Source organism: Mycteria americana, chromosome 1, assembly GCF_035582795.1.
Source record: "Mycteria americana isolate JAX WOST 10 ecotype Jacksonville Zoo and Gardens chromosome 1, USCA_MyAme_1.0, whole genome shotgun sequence".
In the NCBI taxonomy this organism is placed as follows: Eukaryota; Metazoa; Chordata; class Aves; order Ciconiiformes; family Ciconiidae; genus Mycteria; species Mycteria americana.
In genome coordinates this window covers 25,730,272-25,745,153 of record NC_134365.1, presented here as the reverse complement: position 1 = coordinate 25,745,153, position 14,882 = coordinate 25,730,272, and the positions used below count along the sequence as shown (strand labels likewise).

General features: G+C 37.6%; 1 protein-coding gene across 9 annotated transcripts in view; it reads right to left on the bottom strand.

Moving 5' to 3' along the window:
- Positions 1–14,882, bottom strand: part of CADPS2 (calcium dependent secretion activator 2) — a 321,285-nt gene that overhangs the window by 105,441 nt on the left and 200,962 nt on the right. For 7 of the 9 annotated variants that reach the window (XM_075491547.1, XM_075491553.1, XM_075491550.1 and 4 more), the window contains 3 exons: positions 11,766–11,874; positions 9,891–10,094; positions 538–674 (listed from right to left, as the gene is read on the bottom strand). In XM_075491547.1, coding sequence (XP_075347662.1) covers positions 538–674; positions 9,891–10,094; positions 11,766–11,874 — 450 coding nt within the window. Of the gene's footprint in view, positions 1–537; positions 675–3,131; positions 3,141–9,890; positions 10,095–11,765; positions 11,875–14,882 lie in introns of all 9 variants that reach the window. The other 2 variants (XM_075491545.1, XM_075491554.1) reach the window with 2 other exon arrangements.

The following is a 14,882-nucleotide window of genomic DNA, read 5'->3' as shown; positions in this document are numbered from 1 at the left end:
TGAAAAACATTCATTTTGATACAGAGATCATACTTTACTTGTTGTTGTTTAATAATTATACTCCCTTTTTTTTTTGTAATTCAGGTAATACATATATGCCCATGTATCTATACTGCCTGTGGTTCTGCTTCCTTTCTTTTGGTGTTTTTCCTTCTTCACACCCCAGTGGAATGAAGAATTATAAGATAGTTGAAAATATCTGACATGAGGCATTTGTACCTTAAAATGCCTGTACAGGTGTCAGTAAATCCTACCACAGGAGCTCTTACCATTATCAAAACCTTCTGTTTTTATTCAAACCTCCATAGAGGACATGATAAATTTCAGCTGATAAAATCAGAGACAGTTTGGGTCTCTCTGCTTTCTATTGAGTGGCACAGCAGCAGCTTGCAAGTGTATAATTTTCAAATTTGAAACCAATCGATTGGACCTTTTATTCCAAGTACAACCACAGCTATTGAATGAACTGGGAAGAAAGGACTACTTTGTAACAACTATTTCTCACTTCTTTATATCTATCTTCCAGCCAGTACTCACCAAACAAGAATAGGAGTCATTCAATCTGTGATCCAAGGTCTGCCTCTGAAGCAGTCTAAAGAGGGAAGCATGGTCAAATTTGCAGGGATTAGCAGAAATAAACTCATCCATGCCATGTTTCTGACCACGGTCTGTATCTGTTCATACAAAGGAAAAATGTGCAGAACAACACATGTGAGTCTGCGTGCAGATTTACAAACACAAGCGTACACAGGGCATATAAGCCTCAATATATCAACTTTCTTGAAAATATTTTAAAGAAACAAGTTACATAAGTAGATGCTTGCAGGTGACATTCTAGAATATTGGTTTTTAATCTGTAAATAATATTATTGAATTATTTTTCTATCGTATCAATCTATGGAGCGTAACAGTGAAAAAAATACAGTTTCTACCCACTGACAGATTAAACAAAACAATTTAGAAAGGCTACCTGAAAATACAACATAGCACATTAAAATAATTCTTAAAGCATGGTTTTCTAGTGGAGCTCTTCAAATGTTACAATTTACAGAACAATGTTATGAGAACGAAAAAAACGTGTTCTGTAATTTCCTGGGTTTGTGTGGCGCTCTTTCTAATTTTAGCAAAATAACCAAATAAATACCCTTCCCTCCACTGCAAAAAGAAAAGGTTTATGCATTTATTTCTTCAGGTAAGAAAGAGCATCTTTACTGCAGATCAAAGTACCACTTATAGAAATATTCACCATGGCTTGAAGCCTACTTCTCAAATGGCAAACTGGAGCAGAAATGAACACACTGGCTCGAGCTAGGTCATTTCCAGCCTTCTTTTTGTGCTCAGCTTTTAATGAGACAAACCTTAATGTAGTAATGGCAAAGAGCTCCTTCAACCTTCCAGCAAAGAGTAGTGAAAAAGGGAGCAGCATTTTTGTGTAAATACATCGAGAAAACATACCATCCCAAATGGCACTTCAATCAAAGGCCCAAATTTATTGTTCTTCACAGACTGCATCTTTCAACGCCTTTAAACCCCGCGGGTTTATCAAAAGAGAAGCTCTAGTGATTGCTTTCATTAATGCTATGTTTTGTCGAAGTCCTCAATGTGAATTATCTATCAAGTATGGACAGAAAAAGCCTTACAGTGCCCAAAAGGACTAGTTATGTATTAGCACATTAGCTGTCTTGGATTCTATAGACTGTACTGGGGTGAACAGTCCTATCAACTTAAAAATTGACTTCCCCTTTCAATAGGGTCTTAGCTCTTTGTTCCTTTAAATTCAGACCTAGGCCTTTTCATATTCGTTACTAGAAAAGTATAGATCTAAGTGTATCCTAAATGCAATTTTGAAAACCTGCATAGTACAAACCTAAAATTTCTAAAGAAAAGGAGACAAAAGTTTATTGATTAAACCCAATTATAGAGTCAGGTTCATAATAAAACTCAATATTGATCTGTGGGCATGATGCTAACATAATCAGTCACATTTAGAAATTTAGCCCCAGATCATATTGATCCATGTCAAGTCCAACTTTCAGCTGTATTTGTGGATGGGAGAATTATTTAATTCAAGCTGAAGGATCCGCAGCATCACATCCTGGAAAGATGCAGAAACTAATTCATATCACTTGGCTTTGCATTGTCAAAGCAAGAGTCACATCCATGTGACAGATTTCACCAAGGTGGATGTAGCAAATAAACAGTATGACAATACATCGATGGTGTAAGGTATGAGACCATCATCCCAGAGAAACAGCAGCATATATTATTAATGGTTTAAGGATCAGTAGCATATGTGATTACACAGATTAACAATATTTCCATGAGCATTAGACTAGCCTATCGTTAATGACAAACTTAGCTCATATTTTGGACATAGGTACATGAAATGCTCTCTCTTAAACATTTTTAAACACATGAATTCAAAGATAAACAACTGATACAAACACAACTACATAACTGAAAGTACTAAACTACAATGTGAAGTTATCTATAGTTTCCAAAATGATCCACACACAGATAAAAGTTTTCCACACCCAATCTGTTCAATGTGTCACTGGTTTCTACATTTCTTGTGAGTTTTCCTTCTTGTACAGATATCTGATTTATTGAGTCATTATTTAAAGTAAGACAGATTACAGAAAAGAAGAAGGATTAATATTTCTTTCTGTCATTGGTCTCAGGTACAAATTATACACAGCTGAATCTTTCTTAATTTAACTGGCTTGATTTTTTTCTCTGGTTAACTACACAAATAGAAAAGATTCTCCTTTTTTAAAAGAAAATCTGTGTAAGTACTGACAAGTAATTAAGTATTTTGAAATCAGGAGACTGGATGTTGCAAAGGAAACAGATTCAACATTCTGATAGAGTCATCTAGATGATCACAATGTGTAAGGTGACCTATTGAATACAACGCGGCTTGTGAAATCTGCTATTATATAATTTGGGCAAAATAAGCAAAAATATTATTTAAAAATATACATACTTCCTAGATCTAATTCTACAGAAAGATCCATGACTGACCACCGTCTTTTTAAGGGAATCAAACAGTACAAATAACGTTGTCAAATAGTAACAGAAGGTCTGCTACCAAATATATTCTAACAACAGAAAAACAGTTAAAAACTTACCTTTGCCAGCTGTAGGCAAGCAGGAAATAATAGAAAAATAGATCTAGTGTAATGCATTACATTTTATTTTACTGGTATGATATACATACAAGATAACTGGTAAATCTTTTTGAAACAAAATGGATTTAAAAATATGTAACAACTTGATCAAAGGTTATGAGGAATTCATAAAAGTTGTATGACTGTGATTTAAAAATTATTTACCACCCTAATTTTAAAACTTGTTAGAATGATTGTACTTTTCAAATTCCTATACAAATCAGCTTTAGATGTCCTGTTCAAGCTACATGCAAATGCAAGACATAAAGAGTGCTATATTGTGATATACAGTTAGGAAAAAATACAATTCCATTTTATTCTCTACACTTTCTCAATCTTGGGAAATATTGGGAAGATATTTGGGGAGAACTTTGAAGCAGTAATACTTCTCCTGCTTTTTCACAATTAATTTTCTTCCCTTCTCAATGGAATTTGTTGTCCTGCTTTCAAGTTGCCTCTAACTCAAACTCATTGTTTTGGCTGCTATTTCCACGTTACACGGCCTGTTTCAGCTTGTGTATTTATTTCATCTTTTGGAAACTGTTAGCCAAAAAACTATCCATTTTTTTTGATCAAGGTAGGACAAATATACATATTTTAAAACCATGGTAAAACCTTACAAAAGCTATTGCAGGAGTTTTAGCGAAGTCTTTGGGTTTTCTTTTAGAGAAGGATATTCATTTTGGCAGAATAGCATCCTGAATATGCCTTTTGCCATCTTTGCAAGAAACTTCCAATTTTAGCCCAGCTGCAAAGGCTATAAAAATCGTCACATCCTCAGTGACTCAGTAGAGTTGAGTGAATTAAGACTACCATGAATTCCATGTTTATGGCACATGCTGGAGTGGTTCCTAGTGATAACCAAACCACTAGGCATCATCTCTGCCCCGTTCCAGCCCAGAAGCAGATACATGTTTTCTGTAGCATTTGCTCTGTGCTACTGTGAACTACAGGAACTGGACTTGTAAAGTAGTGACCTCCTCCCTTTTGTGGCTCTCAGTGACATCCCTGCTTGAGTTTAAGCATCGTGGCAGCAACTTGAACTAACTCAGGCAGGCAGAAAAGAAGAGCAGGTAGAGACAAGAAATCCAGTATTGTAGGGATTAAAAAGATTTAGAGACTGGGAGTAGTAGGGTAAGAACTATGACTCTGATACAGAAGAGGCTGGAACTGGCTGGATGAAGATGAAGGTGCATGTGCTCTTTGCAAGAGACAGTGGCAAGACATGCATTACATTTCTTCAAGTACCACTCCATACAGATAGTGACAGCTTACATCGGGAACATTTCAACTCCTGATCATTGACTAGGACTCCAAAGTGCTACAAGCTTAGAAACATAGGCCAAAGAGACAATCTATGCCCCCCGAACCTTATCATTTAAATATCAGATAATGAAATAACAGATGGAGAGAAAGTGGCAGAATATGAGAAAGCAACTGGCCCATATGGCCCGACCGTTGGGCTGGGGATAGCATACTGATGGACTGCCAGTATTTTGTGCCGAAGAACAGGTTTGAAAAGGATATTAGTTAGTTTTTGCATGTTTCTGAGTAGCACGGGAGAGAGCATGAAGGTGACTTACTGACTGCCTAAGGTGGTGGAGGCCAGTGTTAACATTTTCTTTCTGAAAGGGAGATGGGGGTAGTTGGAGGCAAGCAGGAATGGGACATGAAGAGAAATGGGGGAACATGGAGGGAGGACGGAGTTACTCCACTCTTCCAGGTGGCAAAGTGTATGATGGATATAAAGTTGCCAAACCTGCTGAGAAAACTCTGGCAAATGAAAAAATATCTTTTATTTCTGTTTGTTTCTAAAAGATTTAATTAATTGAACATACAGATACAAACATCTCGGACCTATTTTAAAAGAACTGCTTTACAAGAACATTATCAATTATTCCAAAACTGAGCAGTGCCACCATAAGGTTAAGCAGTGGTATTTCCTGTGTGTATGTATTATGACACTAGTACCTTAATACTAATCATATTCTGGGTTTCCTACAGAGTCTCTGATGTAGCCAGTTCAAAGATTGGGAGTGATACAAATAACATTTAAAAGAAATACAAAATTCGTAATTTATTCCCATACCATTAAACTATGATAGGGAGAGAAATTTTATAGCGCTTATCATCAGTATATCCAAATAGATTAAACAAGTTAATGTTGTATTTTCATGACTAATCCCAAAGCATTTCTTAATTTGGCAAGTTGCCTGCACTTTCTTCTTGATTACACAACACTGACTGCTCCTCTCGGATGATTTAAATGTCCACACAAGCTTCCTCGGTGATGCTCTTTTGGTCAGATGGATGTTTCATTTCGAAATGTCTTCAACTTTGCTGTCATTGGATTGATGTCCTGTAATACCAATGTATGGCCTATGTATTTGACTCCCTTTGCTGCTCCCTTGCTACTTAATAAACAGGATTTGATGTTTTGCACATGGGCTCTAAACAGCATTTTTATGACAACTGTTATAATTGGTCTCTGCAAGATCTCAAATTATTTTCCTTTTGTGAGCTGTTTTGATAAGTGACATCATTCCAAAAGAGAGATGAGGAAAACTATACATCTCAGATCAAATGATTCCTAACGTCACTTGGTTTTCCAGTATCTGTCTCTCTCCTTTATTCGCAGATATTTTCAAAAAGAGACCATCTCTGAACTCATGGTGGTGTAGGACCAGAATGATGTTTGGCTTTGTGTTGCTTCATTAAGACATGACAATCCCCTCATGTGCTGCTGTTACTCCTTTGTTATTACCAAGTTATTAACAGTGGTCATCACTTCAGCAGCCTTTCTAACTGTATGAATAGATCTCCTAATACATCGCTCGTTAAGAAAGGGATCGCCTCCTGCACCTTTGTGTGACTCAGACGAATCTATTTTTAATTGGCGCTTTCCCCGGAACACTCATGTCCTTGGGAAACTTCTGGCTTTTCTACAATCATGCATCCTTAAATACTCTGTTCTTTGCATCACAGCATGCTTATTCAGAATAGTGGAACTGAAGTGCAGTCTCTTTCTTGATCATTGCTGACATTAGCCCATCTTCACTTTCATTTTGGAGCCACCTAATACTACGAAAGTGCAGTACCAAGCTCTTTTACTGAGAAATTAAGAAATTGGCTAGTATTCATTTTAGAAGTTGGACAGGTACAATACAGGACAGGCACACTGATTCCAGTGCCACACTTAAATGTGTATTTGCCTCATTGGTAGTACAGAATACCAAATTTCTTATAAATTACATGAATGATCCTGAAGTGCCACACAGCATCAACAAGAAGAGACCGCACATTCAGATCAGTTAGAGATCTGTAGGTTGGCCTTTTGGAGTGCTGCTGCTGTGCACATGCAAGAGCAACATTTCCATTTTCTGCATTTGTGATAATTGCTGTAAAGATCAGTCAGACCCTGGGTGTCTTATTATAATCACATGTCTAGTTTCTGTTCAGGAGTTCCTGATGTGTTTGTTTTGATCCAGCTCTGAGGTGGTTGGATCTTGTTCATGTCATTTTAAGCACTCTTTTGTACAAGGAATTATCTTATGTGAAACAAGGCACCAATAACTGCAAAAAATACGGTCTTTTTTATACAAAAGGAGTCTCTTACTCCTTCCTTTCAACTACTTTCTTTTATACAGAAGGAGTTCATGGCATAGATCACAGGAATAATTCTACCACAGCTTACAAAACTCTTAAAGAGTTTTGAGAATACAGAAAACAATAGAGGCTGTGAAAACAAAGTACCATTTATTGTCATTTACACATATCACTTGATTAAAAATGTTAAGTGTTTAATGAAATGCTTGCACTTTGACAAGTTGGCATTTTCAGCTAATAATGTAACATTAACTTTGGAAGGTGGAATTTTGTCTACAAGGCAATGGAAAATGGAAATGTTAGTATTTATTACTAGCAAAAAATTAACCTTAGTACAGCTAGGTATATGGCATAGTAATCATCATCTGATGTTTTAATTTCTTTAATGACAACTTTCAGTTGCTTTTCTTATCTATCAAGAGAATTTCAGGATTACAGAAGATATTTTATAAACACAATATATAAAAAGGTTGAAACATGTCTCCTTAAATTGATTTTTCTCTACATCCAGCAGTTTAACGACATTTAAATATTTCAAGCTATTGAAAGTTCTTTTTGCACATTTTATCAGGATGAGTGGGTTGCATTCCTTATCTTCCTAGAGTATGAGGAAGATGGGGACAGAATTTCAAGGCCTGAATGTTATTAAAGGACATTTGTTTTGCAAAGCCCTAGTTGGTTTTCTGCTTTCTGTATGTGGAGGGGGCATTGTGTGATACACTTTAAAAACTACAACAATGTGATCTTGTATTGGCTGGAAATGCTTACATGATGTATTAATTGAAAAATAAGATACATAATAAAGTAGTTGACAAATTCTCTGGTCATAACTGTATTTACTAACACTAAAAATGTATCATAGTAAAGAAGAAAAAAATTGAAATGAATTTAACTTAATATATAGACTAGCTCTCAAGTACTCGGTGTTATATCTTGATTAAAAATAAAATATTCTTAATTTCATGCTAACATTTTTCTAGGGGGAAACAAAATGAACTTCTTAGGAAACTGAACATATTTACATCTGACAAAAGGTCAGCTATAGATTCTTCTTAGGAGTAAAATTATGCCCCCCCCAAATTAGCACAGTATATATAAATGAAGCAGGAATCTTAGAAAATTATTTAAGGTTATATCTGTAAACCATAGTTCTTGCAGTTTCTTAAAAACTGATTAATTTGATTCTGTCCATTTCTACCTCAAGTACAAAAGACAGAATAATAGAATTTTCCTCATGTAGGCAGAACTGGAGGTATTACAGAAATCAGTCAAACATTGATTCTTTTTAAGACTAAACCTCACATTAAGTTAAATTTCACAAGTTACTCTATTGCAAAGAATTCTATGAATTAATTACAAAATGCCAACATTGAAGTGTGTTAAAACCAAAGGCAAATAATAATTTAAACACGGATTTTTGATTTATATACAGTTCGGTCATATCAGTTTGTGCGAGTTGATACATAAGCATGACAGAAAAATACATTATATTTTGAGGCTTTTGAACTTCCCTTAAACTGTCTTTAAAATAAACCTTATTTTTCCTATGGTTTCCACCTAAGAACAGTAGTCACCCTAACTGTCTAAGACAATATCAAGACATGACAATCTTGTTTTTTAATTGTTTACCACTATCGGTAATTTTATCTCTGAAAACATAATTTCAGTATATCCAAACTTGCAATTGTTCTTTGTACCTTTTTCTTTCTATAACTTTCCCTGTCCTGTGGTCAGCGTTTTCTAGTTGCTTTCACTTCCACGTAAACCCTGTGTCCAAGAAGAGCAATTCCTTCGCTACTATTGACTATGGTCACTTCTTTTGTACTTTCTAACTGATGTACATGAAGTAGAAACATCAGGAGGGGAACACAGAGAACTCCCAGTACCCATCCCAGATCCAGGTAACTGGGAGGAGGTGAGCAGAAGCAGTCCTTGGCTGTTGCCCCACCTTTGCTTTTGCAGTGTTACTTACCTCCTACAAAATACTTCACCTTAACACCCCCTGTGGTGAATGGCTACTTCACCCTTCCAAATTGTTTCAGATTAAAAATTCAATAGATGTCTGTGCTTTCATGAGATTAAACTATGTTTTTTTCAATGTTCTTGACAGCCCAGTCAGGATTTTAGATAATTATTACTGAGTTTAATGAGCACATTTTACTGTCTTCTCATAGCAAAATGATAAAAGATTACAGGATGAATGGAAGGCCGTGAGATCGAGTGATAGCAGGACTGACAGAGAATGGTTTTGGGTCAACCTGCTATAGACTTCAGACATTAAACCAAGTTGAGTTTAAAACATCTATCTCCCTTCTATCACTCTACATATACAGATATACGATAATGAAGAAGGATTACTGTATACAGCCATATGATGTTGTAAAAATCTGATGGCTATTACAAAAATCCTTGGATTGCACTCAGCCTCCAGAGCAACCAAAAAAATCATATATGCTTCCTATGTGCAGATATCTACATGACAGAATACTTTCAAAGAGATTATATGAAAATTTCAAGATATGGTTAATGTATGCTATCTACCTTGATTTTCTCTGAAACAGTATTTTCCTCAAAGAAAGATGAGGAAAACTTAAACCTGATTTTTTTTGAAAATGTTTTATATGTAGTTTAATATTACACTGAAGTGTACAAAAATCCAGCAGCCCATCGAGTGCCTTTCAGCTTACAATGTACTGTCTGCATAGCAATTTTTAGATAACTAATTTATACGATGTATGATAAAGCCGACCTAAATCTGTAAAATTCTGAGAATAGATTGACGCTTTTCTATTCAACAGTACACTGGCTCGCTACTGAAAAATACAATGTAAACCAAACACCATCTCCATGGTAATATGTGGGTCAACTGTAATGAATATGAAGCTAATTGTCATATTTTCATGGATTATAATAAAAATAATGACCTGCAAGTCAGGATTTCCCTCGCTGGTAATAATAATCTGAGTTAAAGAGCTTCTGGCTAACAACAAACTGCTAGGCACATTGGCCTAGTGAATGAGTTCTGCTTAATTAAACTTCATTGAGGGAGCTGCTACATAGTTTACCAACTAAAACCAAAACCAAAGCCACAAAAGAAAAAGAAAGCCAACTTACAAAGTGGGGATATACCTGTGTTGACATTTACTCCTTTAGGATTCACCTTCTGAGCTTGACTTGCAGGAACAGGCTTATACGATTGACCTGTGGCTCTGTACATGGCTTGAACCCAGAGTATTCTATCCTGCTCATCGTCACTGGCAAATATCACGGTATCACCTTCTTTAACAGCATTGAAAAACATTCGACCACCCTGAAGACCTGGAAAAGGAAATAGGAAGGTAATCTCAATAAATATAAGTTACTCCTAAATCACCATCAACGTTTATCACATTATTGGTTTTCCTCTGTGTGTGTGCGTACGGGGGTGGGTGTTAAAACATTTTCTAGGTATTTATGACCTAGAAATATGATAAAATCTAGAGCTATAAGGATCAAATGGTAATACATGGAAGTAACATATAAGTAGAATAAATATAGAAGTCACAGGAGAAAATATTTCCATAATTCCATTTCCAATTCACAGAATCACAGAATCACAGAATCATATAGGTTGGAAAAGACCTTTAAGATCATCGAGTCCAACCATAAACCTAACACTGCCAAAACCACCACTACACCATGTCTCTAAGCACCTCATCCAAACGTCCTTTAAATACCTCCAGGGATGGTGACTCAACCACTTCCCTGGGCAGCCTGTTCCAATGCTTGATAACCCTCTCAGTGAAGAAAAATTTCCTAATATCCAGTCTAAACCTCCCCTGGCGCAACTTGAGGCCATTTCCTCTTGTCCTATCACTTGTTACCTGGGAGAAGAGACCGACCCCCACCTCTCTACAACCTCCTTTCAGGTAGTTGAAGAGAGTGATAAGGTCTCCCCTCAGCCTCCTTTTCTCCAGGCTAAACAGTCCCAGCTCCCTCAGCCGCTCCTCATAAGACTTCTGCTCCAGACCCTTCACCAGCTTTGTTGCCCTTCTCTGCACACGCTCCAGCACCTCAATATCCCTCTTGTAGTGGGGGGCCCAAAACTGAACACAGTTTTCAATTCCAATTTATTTCTCATTTATCTTCTCCATGTCATATGCTATTTTGCATTCCTCTAACATATCCTCCTTCTAGGCATCATTTTCTTAGCTGGAAGTCCCTGTCAACTTTATCTCTTCTTGAACCTCTTACCAGTGTAGCTGCTCCTTCCTTGGTACCTTTTTCCCATTCCAGTGTTTGTTCTGAGAGCGCATAACCAGTACAGCACACACCAGTCAACATGGCTGCACCGGGGATTTTTCTATGACAACATTGTTTTGGCTTTCCAAACACCTTTTGAGCATTGTTTGCCTTCTCAATTATTCTAAACATTGAGCCAACGTTTCCAAAGATCAATCTTCAATATCTTAGAAGTCTCTTAAATTCATAATCCTCCACTGCGTAGGTAGAGTACAATTGTTTTTCTCTACATGTATAACTTTGATTTCCCTCTGCCATTTTAATACTAACTTGTGTAGATTTTTCTGCTATTTTCAAATTTATTTTTGATTACTCTGAGTAATTTGTCTATGGCAAGCACTGTCACCGTTCACCTTCTTTTCTAAATCCTTTATGAATATAGTGCACAGTACACTGCCACATGACTCCACCATGAAAAACAGAGAGAAAAGGGAAAGACTGACTAGAATTCATAATTTTTTCCTTGTATCATATGTGGTCTTACAATGTTTCAGGCAACCTGAGTGTAAGTTTATTGTTCATTGTTCTTAAAACAAGCTTCATTCTAAAAGCATGAATTTTCACACTAGAAAATCCTAGTGGAATAATTGCAAAACCTTCAGATGCTGAAAACAAGAACGTTGGGGTTTCCTGCTGCTAGATCAAAATGAACAAATTGAATCAGCTGTTTTACACAAACATATTGTACTTCAAAATAATGAAAAGTACCTGTATGAGGAGCTGTATAATCCACAGTGTATCCTTCGAGTTGCATCAGTTCCTGAGGCTCAGATTTCTTTTCTCTGTAACTGCACATTGCAAATGTGTATTGGCTAACCTGAATAAGAAAGGACTTCTTAATTGCTGAATTCCATTCTAGAATTGTGTAACACATGTACCCCTGTTTAAATTAGCTTTCAGTTGTGCTGAAGAAATAAACCCCATTTTTTTCCAGAAATATTTACAGTGTAAAACTTTGCATTCTTTCCCCTTCCTGCCAAAAGGAAGGAAAAAAAAAGCCATAAACACATCTCTCTGCAGTTTTCTGAAATACAATGTATTTTGGGTTGTTGCTTTATGAAAATTGAAAGGAAGCAAATTAGGTTCTGGTAGGGACAATACTTGGTACAGTGGTACTGACCAAACTGCTCAGTCTACTGTGTGAAAAAAAACAGTCCTGTATTCCAAGAAGCTGGAAAAAAAGGACTTTTATGTATAAAAGTACTGTTTGCCTAAGGAGTGCCACAATAACCATGCAGCTGGAAAGACAAACACATAATCTGGCCAATTCTAGTTAAAGATGGTAAGTACCAGAACCTTCAGTTCGATTTTAGAATCGAATTTCTGCATCTTTTGCACCTATGTTCACACCCATCTCCAGGTTGCTTGGCTCACTGGATACAGTACTGCGTAGGCCAAGCAGCTTGCAGCTGGCATGAACAACATCAGTTACTTCTCATCAAGTACAATTATTAAAAAAATAATAAAGCAATCAGAAGAGAATCTGTCATCACGTGGTTTAAGACTCCCTAGACAGAATAGAAAGTGATAAGGAGAGCTGAGGAAAAAGTGACTGGAAAGATAAAGAAAGAAATGCAACAGCTGGGAGAGGAAAAGCAATCACTGAAACAAAACTGAGATGTTCCCAGCCTTAAATGAAGAGCTGGAAAGACTATAAAAGGTGACCAGAAGAAAGAGCTTGTGAACCTGTTGAACACTTGAAACTTAAGGGAACTGAATTTACATGGGCCTCCGAAACTCTCGTCTCCAAAGACTGTAGGATACCTGGCCAACTGACTTGTTTTGAACTATAATATCATTTCTTAGATCTGTAAAATTATGCAAGGATCTAAGGACAGGGAAGGAGCTTGTCTGATAGACAATGCACCATCTTTATCTCAGTTGCTGACTGCTCAGCTGTTACCTACGTTTATTGCTTTGGCTACAACGTCAGGAATGATCCTTTCTGAAGTAAAATTTTGACAGCTGATTTCAGCCTCATGCATACATTCACTGGTGCTGCACACCACCACCTCAAAGTCCAGGGACTTCAACTGCTACCGACAAAAGATTTTTGACTCTTTGTAAAAGATTGATATTTTTGGAAAATAAGGATAGAAGGTGTGATTATTATCTGCATAATGCTCTAAAAATATTTCATTATTTTATTTGGTTTTTTTTGAAACAGGATTATGCTGTGCTATGTGTATGCAGTGTATGGTGACTGAACATCCTCTGCCACAGAGCACACAAGCAAAAGGAACAAGCGTAACAGCGCTCTCCGCAAAAGTGCCATCAGGCCTCAAGTGCTGAACTCATGTCTCCAGAACCACAGCAGAAGCCTACAGCCGAGGGACATTAAACTCAGGTATTCCAGTTTAATTAATACATTAGTTAAGGGAAGGCAGTTTTATAGGAGAGAGGAATTTGAGAGACACTGTCAGGCAACTAAAACTGAGTGCTGGCTTTCTACATCAAATTTAGTATGTTCACTTAAGTGGGCTGTACCAAGGAGAGAGAGCTAAATATAAATAAACACGAAAAACAATCTAGCCCATCACTTTCAGAAATTCAGATTTTTAGGCCAGAAGGGACTATTACAACCAGCCAGCCTGCCCTCCAGCATGACATAGATGACAGAATTTCACGTCACTGTTTGTGCACTGAGCCCATAGTTTTGCTCTCATTTATAGCACGTATTTTAGAAAATTACTGTAGTTTGGTTTAAAGAGTTTGAGTTATCCCTGGGGTGGCAGGGCAGGGCCTGGCAGCCAGGGCCGAGCCAGGAGCAGGGCAGCTGGGGGCACCGGGGCAGCCCCAGCCCCAGGCACCTCCCTGGGCACAGGCCAAGGCTGGGCCGGGATGTGGGCCTGCGGGTGGGCCTGGCTCGGCGGGGCCCATTGCTGGCAGGGCAAGGCTGTGGGGAGCTGGAGACCAGCCCTGACGTGGCATCGCTGGGGCAGGGGATGATGGCCCTGGGAGGCTGCAATGGGGTCCTGAGCTGTGGGCAGGCTGGGGAGGCCCTGGAGGGGCTGGGCAGGGACAGTCAGGGCTGGTGGTCCCCTCAGGGCCCTGACACAGGGCTCAGCCCCTATGCCATGCATCTGCTCTAGGCCCGGCAGCAATATCACCACTGTTACTGCTTGGTATTTCCCTGTTTATATTGCCAAGAACCACATTTGCCCTCATGCACAAGCACGGAGGGAGCTGTTGGTTAGTCACACGCCTCTAAATCCTTTGCAATTATCACTGTATTTAATGAGAGCTCCCTCCTCTTCTTTTATTGTAAACTGAACCTATAGATACCTGGCACTGAACTAAAAACATTTTTCAAATTATTCAACTTTGTTGAATGAAATAACCTGACAGGCACCCACATCACTCACATTTTCATGTCAACAACTCTGTATAACCACACTGTACAGACAAACTCAGCCATCAAAAAGGAAGCTAGCAGTAACTGATTCTGGAAATGCATAGAATGCCCAGCTTTTTCAGATTTCTTCAGCCACTCTGTGGTTTTGAAGATCAGCTTGTGGAAGAGCTGGACTATGTGTCTTTGTCCATTTTTAACCTTATCCCTATAATAAGACAGAGATGCTAATGCTGTTGATTTTATTTTTTTTCAAACATATTTCAAATGCATTCTCTTATTTTAAAGGAACAATTTATTAAAAGATATTCATGTCAAAATCAGTCTTACACTTCATCTTTTTGTTGAAAATGAGACATTTTAAAGTCTCTCCACCAAAGAAAGAAATAGAAAAACTCCAGAAAACTTTGTTGGGGGGGGGGGGGAAGTCTCAACAAAACAAAGAAACACAGAACTTGCCTTGTTTGTTTACA